The sequence below is a fragment of the Chenopodium album genome, chromosome 5 (assembly GCF_948465745.1).
Source record: "Chenopodium album chromosome 5, dcCheAlbu1.1, whole genome shotgun sequence".
Classification (NCBI taxonomy): Eukaryota; Viridiplantae; Streptophyta; class Magnoliopsida; order Caryophyllales; family Amaranthaceae; genus Chenopodium; species Chenopodium album.
In genome coordinates this window covers 57,562,902-57,575,568 of record NC_137838.1, presented here as the reverse complement: position 1 = coordinate 57,575,568, position 12,667 = coordinate 57,562,902, and the positions used below count along the sequence as shown (strand labels likewise).

At 34.3% G+C, this 12,667-nt stretch overlaps 1 protein-coding gene across 1 annotated transcript; it reads right to left on the bottom strand.

The window, feature by feature from the left end:
- Positions 1–469: 469 nt before the first annotated feature.
- On the bottom strand, positions 470–1,150 carry LOC145632937 (protein FAR1-RELATED SEQUENCE 5-like). The gene has a single exon (XM_081685258.1). It carries the CDS (start codon positions 1,148–1,150, stop codon positions 470–472), a length of 681 nt encoding a protein of 226 aa, XP_081541384.1.
- Positions 1,151–12,667: the final 11,517 nt, after the last annotated feature.

Genomic DNA, 12,667 nt, shown 5'->3' with positions numbered 1-12,667 from the left:
GGTATCCATCAAAAAACCTATGAATACTTTCAACACGCTGCGTTGTTTTCATGCCAGCCCAAAACAAGTGCTTCAAATAGGCAGGAACCCACATCTGACGCTCCTCATACAACCCTGTCCATTACATTTTACTACAATTCATCACAATGTAGGCCTCGTTGAAACAAGAAGGTCCTCTACATTGGAAACACCCACAGCCACAACTAAACACACACAACCAAGTACACACACAGAAAAGAATAGAGAGACCAGAACACAGACACAAAAGTACACACACACAACATAACACAAAGCCCAGAACACAAACAAACAACAACTAACACAAGCCAATCCAAGCATAAAAATCCATTTACAGAAGACTTCCTCACACAAATAGCAAAAACCCAACCGGAGACATACAATAAACAGCAATACCCATCCAATTAAATATTCAAGGACTTTTATACATAAACTAGAACAAACCTGTTAGCTATTCATCATTTTCTATTTCATGTTTCTTGATCACTGCTTGCCAATTACTCTCAAACTCTTCACAATCTAGGCTGTCATAAATTGAATTCTCGAGGTCCTCATGCAAAGCTGGATAATTAGGGAGCTTGCCCAATTTCTTGCCAAATTTCTGAGTAATGTGCCAAATGCACCATCGGCGAGTGCTTTCCTTCATGGTCAACTTCAACGCTTTCCTCATTGCCGGGTCCTTATCAGTAAGAATCCCAATGGGCTTTTTCTCGCCCATACACCGCAACCAGTTTGAGAACACCCACTCAAAAGTTTCTGAAGTCTCACGGGATACCAGTGCACAGCCAAACAAAATTGTTTGACCGTGGTGATTCACCCCAACAAAGTTACAACATGGTAACTTGTATTCATTCGTAAGGTATGTGGAATAAAAAACAACTATGTCACCAAATTCCTCGTACGCGACCCGACACCTTGCATCTAACCAAAGCACATCTTGTAGGCACCCCAACTCATCTACACGATACGTGTGGAAAAAATTAGAATTATCATCTACCATTCGCTTAAAGTAAGCAAACATGGCCTTTGTATCACCCTCCTCAAATTGCTCCTTTCTTTTTTTCGCCACTTCTTCGTGTAGATCTTGCTGTGTGAATTGCATGTTCTCCCTACCATTTCTTTGTCGGTCCATACAGTTAAAAATCTGAGCTACGGGAACTCCAGCTCTCCGATCATTCAACAATTGTTGCACCAAGTGGGGATTGTCATTGAGGAACTTTTTCCTAAATTTTGTAATGTTTTTTTACTTGCTTAGAGTAGGATTGTGACCAACATGTTCAAGATGAACCCTCTTAATCAACCAGTCACCATCCTTATTCACAGTGGCATTCAAATGAACAACACAATCCACTTTTTTTGCTTTTCCTTTTAATCAACACTTCTTCACAAATCTGAGAATCACTCACAAAAGTACACCCGGTTTTCTTCCTCTTCCTTCCTGGCAAACCGTAGCATTCACAAGTCCATGTCACGTTTCTCTTATCCTTTGCATTCGCACCTTTCCCTATTGTTGCTCCACTAGACCGAAGAACACCAAAACCTTCCTGTTTCCCATAATTCCTAAAGTAATCATCAATTTTTTGCCAACTATCAAACACCATTCCCACAGTTGGAGGGGGAAGTGAAACCTCTACATTCGCAAACTCTTCAATCTCCACACTAATAGCCACATTACTCTGTCCTTTTGTAGGAGTTTTATAGGACTCCTCCCCAACATTCACCTACATTCATTACAATAATTACATTACATGAAGTGAATATAATAATTACTTTGGTAAAAAAAAATATAATAATTACTTCCATGATTAATTATAGTGATAATTAAATAACAACACCCATGTCATACAATTTTAACATATTGATTCCATTAAGAAATATTTAATTCCTTATTATAACAACAAACAACCCATCCCATGAACTAACAATCTAAACACCACATATCAGAATTGCATGCATACACGCTAATCCACAGATTGAGTAAAAATCAATCACAATGTGCATAAAATCAAGCTCTAATTGCAAGCCCTAATTTCAGAGATTTTGAAAATCACCAAAAACTAATACCCACACCAAATATACAGGTAAAAGAAACCAAATTGATATACTTACGAACGACATAATAATACAACCCACAGTCAAGAAAGTTACCTCCTTTAGCAATTCTTCAATTGCTGCTGCACGAGCTTCTTCTTCGCCAACAACGTCTTCATCCTCTGAACCACCGACAATCACGCCTTCCTCCGCTACATTTCCGAAATCAACGACTCCCTCTGCTGGAATAACTCCGACTTACTCCGCAACGACATTGTTCTCCGCGGCTGACTAATGTTCCCCCTACTAAACCAGATTCAACCTCTATACAATTTTGTAAAAATGGATCATCCAAGATTAACATCTTCCTTGCCATTTCAACTCATAAAGAATTTTACTTTCAAGTTTTGAAATACAGGGGGAGGAAATATTGAAGTCAAACAAGAGGAATGAAGAACAAAACCTAAGTGTGAGAAAGTCATAAAGAGAGGGTGAGTCAAAAGTGTTTTTCGTCTACGTACACAAGTAGAATACGCTTTAACCAAATACCTTCAATTCTCTTTTTTTTCCCACTTCTTCTGAACCTGTAATGCTTTATTTGGACCCACCCATTACTTCCCCACCCCGTTTTCAATGTTATGCATTTCTAAATGCATAAAATTACTCCATTTCTAGTTCCTCCAACTAGCATAGTGCCTGTGCGATGCACGATTTACAAATCAACATATTAATTTATAATTTTACTTAATGGTTAATAGTGGACTCACAAATATAAACAAACTAGGTAAGCTCCCGTGCCATGCACGGTAGTTTTTAATAACTATATTTTAAACTAACACAATTAAAAAAAAAAAGGTTACTTTCGTATGTTATATTCATATGAATTGAATGGAACAACAAAATTTGGCAAGAAAAAATCACACTAATAATAATCAACATGCGTCGATCTTGTTAAATTTTATTGAAATATTTGTAGTTTATAGTAGAGTATTAACTAATTAATATAATCATAATGAATTATTCAAGGAATTAACAAAAGTTTCATTAGTTAATTTAATATGTGCATTTCATTATTGAAGTATCTATTGCATAATACAAGTAAAAAATAAAATAAAAAAAAAATCAAGGAATATATAATCTTGCTATAATAAACGTAGTACGTACTACATAAGACATATATAATACGTACATATATAATGTGTCTTTCCTAAAACAAATACTCCATATGTCAGAAATATGATAAAAAATTTTTTTTCTTAAGTTTATAGTTGTTCATGATTTAATTTTTTATTTTATTTTTCTTTTGGAAAGATGCATCAAATCTTCTGTTATACTTTATATATGTAAATGATTTTATTTTAAAATATTTTTTTTAAAAAAAAACTAAGGACACACCAGAAAATTACACGTTTCATTGCTGGTGTGTCTTTTAGTATATAGTCATTAATGATTGATTGATTGATGATTAAACATCATTGTATATTCACAGAAATAAAGACTTAATAATGATTAATAGATAAATTAGGAAATGACAATGTAAATACTACGTTCCTGTATATACAAACATTCATTATTGTACTAATATTTTCCGATCCCGTAAAAAAAAAAAATTTTAAGTTATTCTTATTTCTAATTTATTGTTAATTTTTCCAAATTGTGGGTTTCAATCCAGTGAAAGAATCACACACACACAAATATATATATATATATATATATATATATATATATATATATATATATTTATATATATATATATGTATATATATATATGTATATATATATATATATGTATACACACACACACACAAATATAGACTTACATAATGACCAAGGAATTAAGAAATGATAATGCAAATAATATTTTATATTCCCGTCAAATATAAAATAAAATTTTACATTATTCTCATTTCTAATTTACTTTCATTTTTTCCTAATTGTAGCTTTTAGTCTAGTGGAAGAGTCAAATTCACTATAAACACCCTAATAAAACCATTTTTTCCTATGATAAAGGTTTTATACAGGTTTTACTGTACACAAAAATAAGTTTGAGTTTTAAAAATTAATACTAATTCCGTTTTTTATTAGTTGCAACTAAGAAATATTTTTATATCCCATAAATTATTAATCTTTGTTGCAAGTAATAAGAAGCAGGGATAATATTTTTAAAAAATATGTTGAACATTAGTATGTTCATATAAATTTTAGAATAGGTACACTCAAGTACAACCCTAGTACATGGTACTTATCATATCTATTTTTTCAAAAAGAAAATATCATTTTTAGACTCCGGATAATACATGTTATGCATTAGGCCGGAAACAACCTTAAAATAAACTAAAAAGACAAAGATACTGTAGACATCTACTTTTGGCCTCCTGTCCTGACAGGAAGTGCAATGACGATAAATAAAGCCATCTTCGTGTTGGATCAAAGTGAAGAATACTTATGGATAACTGGTTAAGCCACAAAACACAAAAGATTAGCCCAAATTAAAGAAAAGCCAAAACATAGGTCCAATTAACTAAACCCGATCATAATTAGACTTAAGCACGTGCTTAAACCCCAATAATGACGGATTTAGGAGCGTCTAGGTTAAAACTTAGTGATGCCGTAGAAAAAGCCGCGCGGAACTCACAAAGTTGCGCTGGGCTGCCGCGCGTAACTATTTCAGTTGCGCGCAACACCTAGCGCAACTTCCAGAGTTGCGCGGCAGAAGATTTGTAATTATTCGGAAACTATACGGAAAATATAAAATCGAATCTTACCATAAAGCTGCGCGCAAGAACATAGTTGCGGTGCACATAGCAGTGCAACTCTAAAACTTGCGCTGGGTTACCGCGCGCAACTTCATTTGTTGCGCGCGACACCTGCTGCGGCAGATTGCTCGAAACCCTAAACCTAATCCTTCTCTATAAATACGAGCTTAAAACGAGGCTTCAACAGATAGAAATTAACCTAAAACTCTGGCGAAATAACTTGTGAACTTGTGAAACCTAGCCCTCTTGTCCTAAACACTCACCCTTTCGATACTTTGTTACTACGGTGGAGGTTCTCCAACAAGAAGGTGTCCATAAGTGTTCTAAACGGAGATCTAGCAAAGAGAAGTGGTAAATTCCCAAGCACTTAGTTAAATCACCTTTAGTTTCTTGTTTAAAAGGGTTTTAATTAATTAATTAGTGTTGTTTGATCACTTTTAAAATAATTAATTAATCAATTCCACATAGTATCTTGTGTTAAATAAAGACTAGAATTGAATTAAATAATTGTTGGTTGATCACCTAAGCCAAGGCGAATCTTGTTTATTTATTGTTCTTTCACGAATATTATTAAATAAGAATAACGACTTTTGCAATGTAATTCCTACGTGAATTAATGTTTGTAAATAAAATCAACTAACATAGTTTTAGGTATCGCGTTGAATATATTGTTTGGTGATGAAATTGTGAAAAAGGAAGAGCTAGTAAAGGCCGTACTAGGGCTAAAATGACGATTCCCCTCTAAAAGGAACGTTATCTTAGTACCCTCGCTCCCGAACTCATTTCTGGTTTATAGACCAATTTTGGCATGGGTAACTTATGATTTGTGCTAATTATTCCATGAACTCTACATGGAAGAAAGGCATGAGCGAGGTTTATGAGTTTTTCCTAAAACTCATTGGCGACTCCTACTTGTTTCTTATAAAAAAGCGTGATGATAGAATCAATTCTAATTCAAGGTCCACCAAACAGTCAGGAATTCAAATCCTACTACACCTTAACAAGTGTAAAGTCCTAGGCTTTTAAGTGGCCAAGGGCATTTAAGGAGAGTACCCCTTACTATGGGATTACCCTCATTACAGTGGCGACTCCGTTGGGGACTTAGAGGTTACATGATTAATTCGTAGTTATGGTCCAAGGTATCCAACACTAAGTTGCCTATGGGTTGTAACGAGAATTAACTTGGATAATCTCTAGTTAGAGAGCGAGACTTGAACGCATAATATCTTCCTTTTGCACAGAAGTAAAAACTAAACAAGCAACATTGCATCATGCATAAACATAGCACACGCACTTAAATCATTGGGGATTGGCTCATTGACTAGGGGTCGCCAACACTAGGAGTCTATCCCAAAATCAATAACAATCATCCCACCCATATCACCAACAAAATGTTGGGAGGGCGATGTAATGGGTCAACACGTTGAGTGATTGATTTATGCGTCGTTTCTTAAGGTATGGTACCTTGGACACCCAAGCCTTTTTTTGACCTTAGAATGGCATTGCGTGAATCTTGACTTATAACGTGCTTATGTGATTATATGACTATGTGCAACGTGTTAAGATAGTCTTCTTTTTCTTTTTTTAGTTTGGTCTAGGTTCCCAATTACGAAGTTGTCTCTTCATGATTTAGCGTCATATTCAAAGGATAACATAAAAAAAGGGTAAAATATAAAAAATCGATTAAAAAAAAAAGCTCGAATTAAAAAAAATACTACGAGCAGGTGGCGCGTGCAACTTAAGAAGTGGCGCGCGCAACTCAAGAAGTTGCGCGACCCCTCCCAGCGCAAGTTATTTTGTTGCGCGCGCCCACTGGACTAGTCGTTTTGATTTCTCAAAAAACAAATTGACTCATCCGAACAATATCTTCATTGAAGAATGGTTAAGGGCGATGTTATCCGTTTGAGTATATTTTGCGTCTTTTTTTCTTTTTTTTTTTCCTTTCAAAAGCAAGCGTATCAATTTACTTATCCTTTTGTACTCCTTTAGGGCCGGTTTTCAAGCTTGGGAAAGAGGACCCCCGGGCACTCGCATTCTACGTTTACCACCCAAAGATCAACCCTTTTCAAACCAATTTCATTCGACAACTAATCCTAGTCCAACAACAATGACAACTGTCAAAGAACTTGAACAAGAGATTCTTCGTATGAGAGAAGAAAAGGCTCAAGAGGCCGAGGAGAGGAGAATTAAGAAGATGGAAAATGCTGAAAAGAAAAAAGTTGAAGCGTTAGCCTTACAAGAAAATATGGAGCAACTATCCATTAAAGAAAAGTCGTTAGAGAAGCTAGTTTTTTGTTCTATAATGGGGAACAAGTACTTTGACGCAGAAAAGTTTGCTCCTCTACCAGGACTTGCTTTACCAGAAAAGTTCGTAGATACGGACTTGCCAATATTTAAGGTGACCAATAATCCACAAAATCACTTAATGTGTTTTACTGGAAATATGGCACTAAAGCGAGTTGATCCTAAGCTTTATGCTTTGACTTTCCCTTTATCACTAGACCCAACCGCGACAGAGTGGTACTATGGGCTAGATCCAAAATTTAAAGCAACATGGGAAGTTTAGGGAATATTTCAAGCATTATCCCTAGCTTGAACCCCACCGTGATCATACACTAAAGTACGGTGGCGTCCAAAGGGAAAGAAGATAGAGCAAAAGAGTCGCCAACAAGTTTTAGGAACTTGTAAACCGTTCACGAGGTGAAGGTTACACCCCTTAACGATCCAAGGGATCGTCAACTCCAATAGGTTTGGAACCATGAATGGTAGTTCGGGGATGAAAGTACAAATCCAACCTAAAAGAGATTGAACCTGCCCTAATAATAGGCCTCTACTTTATTCTGATCGTATTCATGTGCGCTTTCTGACTAACATGCAATCAATAGTTTACTCTAAACCTGTTTATCTATGTTGGTTGAATATTAATGCACAAACAAACTATTATTGGAGATCACTTGAATTATAATCAATATTAATCCTAAACAAGATTATTAATTATCTTGTAAAGCGTGACTACAAGTACCAATTCCCTTTAAACATGCATAAAAGGTGTGATCAAGCAATAACAATAAAATATAATCAAGCAACATAATAACAATAACAATAACAATTATTATAAAAATTATAAAAATAATCATGTTAAAGCATAATAATAGCAAGATCCTAGACATGATACTAACAAGATTAATAACAAACCCTAGCATGTTACTAAGGAATAAAGATCAAAGCTTTAACCCAAACATGATACTAACATGAATATTAGGAAAAGAAATAGGAAGCATCATAACAATCATACTTGATTTAAGGAACTTATTCTTTACCCTAAAAATGATACTAGGAAGCAATAAAACATCCTAACATGATACTAGGAATCAAAATAACAATCTAAGCATGATTTCTATATCATAATATCAATTAAACCATTAAAGTACTTACTTGGATGTCTCGTATCCCTTTCTAGTAACAAAATACACACGTTAGTAAATTCAAGGAAAATAATAAAACAAACCATTAAATTAAATAATTGAAATAGAGATTTGGGACCAAACTCTCATAAATTAAAACCTTTCACATTTAGGGCGAAGGCAATTTCGAATTATGCTAGGTGTATCTAGTGCTAATGTATGAGGAATTGTGTTTGTAAAAGGGTAGGCTTATAAAGAGAGAGAGAATCAAGAAATTCTTGATGAGAAATGATGATTCAAAAAGGGGAGATATGACCTCTATTTATAGAGAAAAAAGAGGGTCGAAGAATAAGAAAATATTCCGAATTCGAATCGACATAAAACTCGATGGACAACAGTTTTTGCGGATTTTGTTTTTATCATATCTTTTGATCTAGAGGTCCAAATAAGGTATATAATATGTCGTTGGAAATTTATTGAAGTATAATTTCCAACCCAATTGAAATCAGATTAAAATATCTTGTATATAAAAAGATATGACCGAAATATTAGGACGGTGTCAGTTTTGGATAGAGTTTTGTATCTTATTCATATCTTTTTCGTTATAACTCGGATTTAATATAATAATATATCATTGGAAAGATAATTTCAAGATATATCCAACCATATAAGATTTGGATAAAGATTATAAGGAAAAAATAAAAATTCTGACTGTCTTTGAACGTCTTTAAATTCGAATAGAATTATGATTTAAGAAAAAGGAAAGTTTTAAAAAAGGAAAGTTTTTATTTAACTCAAATTCTTTAATCTTATCTTTTCAAAAAGGATAATTAAGATCTTTTAGAAACTTATAGAAGCTTCTAATTAATCTTAATTAGTTTAGGAATAGGATTAAACTTTTGGACCCTCCACATGATCATTGGGTCGTAGGTAAAATCCGGTTTGGGCCTTGTTTAGTATTTTTGCCATAACTTCCTCATTATTCATCGGAATTGGGCCTATAATATATCGTTGGAAAGGTATTTTCAAGCCCCATCCAACTAAACTATTATTGGACCCATATAATGGACCAAACTATACTGGAATGCACGTTTTTCAAAAATAAGGTAAGAAAAGAAATATTTTCAAAAACAGAAGGAAGAGATATTTTAATAAAAACATCCTCATCACTAGACTTTTCACACTTTTGATTTGTTTGATAATCAAATGACATGAAAGGTATTCTTCACTGGTTTTGGTTTTGGGGAGATACATTTGGGTGTCTATTGAAGCCCCCACTTTGACTGAGTTTGGAGCAACTTATGTTTCGAAAACAAAAGTCAAAGTAGCGATAGGGACGGAGAATGATTTTGAACGTTCTGCGATCCTAAATCATTCTTGTCACGCCGATACCTGCAAACTAGCATTAGTTAAACAGATAAAAGAGTTAAGAAATGTGTATCTTGCACGTCGAGCACACGTCTCTAGAGGTAACCGATTTTTTGTGACGATCTTCCGCAAGCTAGAGAATACCGCCTGAAGACTGCTACGCCTGTAACTGCCTCCAATTTCCGCTGTGATAGTCTTCGAAAAGATCACTGCTTGTTGATCCTTAATGCTGCTATGCCAGTACGTCAGCACTTTGCTGCTTGTGAACCAGTATGTCGGTGCTTTTGCTGTGATGACAATCCTCTTTTGTTTGGGAATAGTTGCCAACACAACTCTTGTATGATGTATGACAATCTGATTTAGGGAAAGTTGTCAATGCTTTGTAACAATCCATCCTTGGAAATGTTGCCACGATGAAGCGACAATCCGTATCTCGGAAAATTTGCCAAAATCCATTTTTTGGGAAAAGTTGCCAATGCTTCGTAACAATATGTCAAAAGAATCTTGCCACGATCGACAATCCACATCTTGGAATATAACTCTTAAAAGCAATCCACCTTGGAAATTTGCCAATGTTATGCGACAATCCTTTCAGGAAAATATTGCCACTATTGACAATCCGTGTCTTGGAACATTTGCGAAAAAGAGTCGACCGACAATCCACTTCGGGAAAATTTGCCACTTATTGAAATGAATGACAATCCACGTTGAGGAACCTTTGCTAAAATTTATGATGAGTAGAGACCTACGAAAATCCTTTGGGAAATTTTTCCATAGGGAACTAGGTGTATGATAATCCAATCTCGGAAGACTTGCCAATGAATCGATGAATGTATGACAATCCGAACTTGGAAAAATTTGCCAAATAGAGAAGGAGCACAACAATCCACGCTTGGAAAGTTTTCCATGGATGACAATCCAATCTTGGAAAAATTGTTGTTTGAAGAAGATGCGCAACAATCCATATTTTGGAAATATTGTCAGTTGGAGATGACAATCAAATCTTGGAAAAATTGTCATTTACGAAGAATGCGCGACAATCCATATTTGAAAATATTGTCGTTTAAGAAGAATGCGCGACAATCCGTATTTGAAAATATTGTCGTTTAAGTGCTTGTTTTTAAACCGATACGTTGGTTCTTGTAATGAGCCAGTGTTTTAGGCGCTTAAGCTAAGTGAGACGATTTTTTGTCAGGTCAATCACTTACTACGATTGTAATCGAGCCGACTACTAATCATGTCAATTAGCTTATAGGGGCTATCTGGCGTACCAAGGAACCCGAAATGGCTGCTGTAGGGAATATTTCAAGCGTTAACCCCTAGCTTGAACCCCACTGTGATTATACACTAAAGTACGGTGGCGTCCAAAGGGAAAGAAGATAGAGCAAAAGAGTCGCCAACAAGTTTTTTAGGAACTTGTAAACCGTTCACGAGGTGAAGGCTACACCCCTTAACGATCCAAGAGATCGTCAACTCCAATAAGGTCTTGAACCAAATAGGGTTCGGGGATGAATGTACAAATCCAACCTAAAAGAGATTGAACCTGCCCTAATAATAGACCTCTACTTTATTCAGATCGTATTCATGTGCGCTTTCTGACTAACATGCAATCAATAGGATTAACCCTAAACATGTTTAATCTATATTGGTTGAATATTAATGCATAAATAAAACTATTATTGGCGATCACCTGAATTATAATCATATAAAACCTAAACAAGATTATTAATTATCTTATATAAGTGTCATTACAATTACAAATTCCCCTTAAACATGCATAACAGGCGTGATCAAGCAATAACAATAATATAAATCAAGCAACATAATAATAATTATAATAACAATAATTATAACAATAATAAAATCTAATCATAATAAGGTTAATTTTTAAATTACCACCCAAAAATATAACCATTTTCAATCTAACCACCTGTTTAATTTTTTATTTTAAATTACCACCCCTTAAATTAAATAAATGCTCAGATTACCACCCATTTCAAAAAACTAGTGGATTTTCCGTCAAATTGCCCCACCTAACACTTATTTTGACCCTTTTGATTGCTTTTTTCCATAATTTTTCTCTTTAAAAATACTCTCTATACTTTAATTCACATTTCCTTCACCAAATTCTACCAAATTTCAAAGAGAAAAATGTGAATTGAAGTTAGGAGAGCGTTGTTAAAGAGAAAAATCGGGGGAAAAATCTGTTAAAAAGGGTCAAGATAAGCGTTAGGTGGGGCCCACAGACGAAAAATCCACCGAATTTTTCAAATGGGTGGTAATCTGAGCATTTATTTAATTTAAGAGGTGGTAATTTAAAATAAAAAATTAAATGGGTGGTTAGTTCAAAAATGGTTACATTTTTGGGTGGTAATTTAAAATTTTTCCTCATAATAATAATTATAATCATGAATCATAAAAATAATCATGTTAAAGCATAATAATAGCAAGATCCTAGGCATGATACTGACAAGATTAATAACAAACCCTAGCATGTCACTAAGAAATAAAGATCATATATTTAACCCTAACATGATATTGACAATCATAAATATTAGGAAGAACATAGGAAGCATCGTAACAATCATATTTGATATTAAAGTTACCCTAGACATGATACTAGGAATATCAAAATAACAACCTAAACATGATTTCTATATCATAACATCAATTAAACCATAAAAGTACTTACTTTGATGCCTCATACCTCTTTCTAATAACAAAATACACACGTTAGTAACTTCAAGGAAAATAATAATCAAAACAATTAAATTAAATAATAATTGAAAGAGAAATTTGGGACCAAACCCTCAAAAATTAAACCTTTCACGTCTAGGGCGAAGACAACTTCGAATATGGCTAGGTGTATCTAGATCTAATGAATGCGGAATTTTGTATATGAGAAAAGCTAGTTTAGAAAAAGAGAGAGAAAGTAATCAAGAGAATCTTGATGAAAGTCGGTATATGATTATTGAAGAGAATGAGAGAGAATTGATGATTGTTGATGATCGTAAGTGAATTTTTGATGAATGTTGATGAGAATTGGTGAATGAAAACGGAGTTTATACGACGTTAGCGCCGGACGCCAAC

Bases quoted from the DNA above. Each gene is read 5' to 3' on its own strand.
- LOC145632937 (XM_081685258.1), bottom strand. From the start codon at position 1,150: ATGGACCGACAAAGAAATGGTAGGGAGAACATGCAATTCACACAGCAA.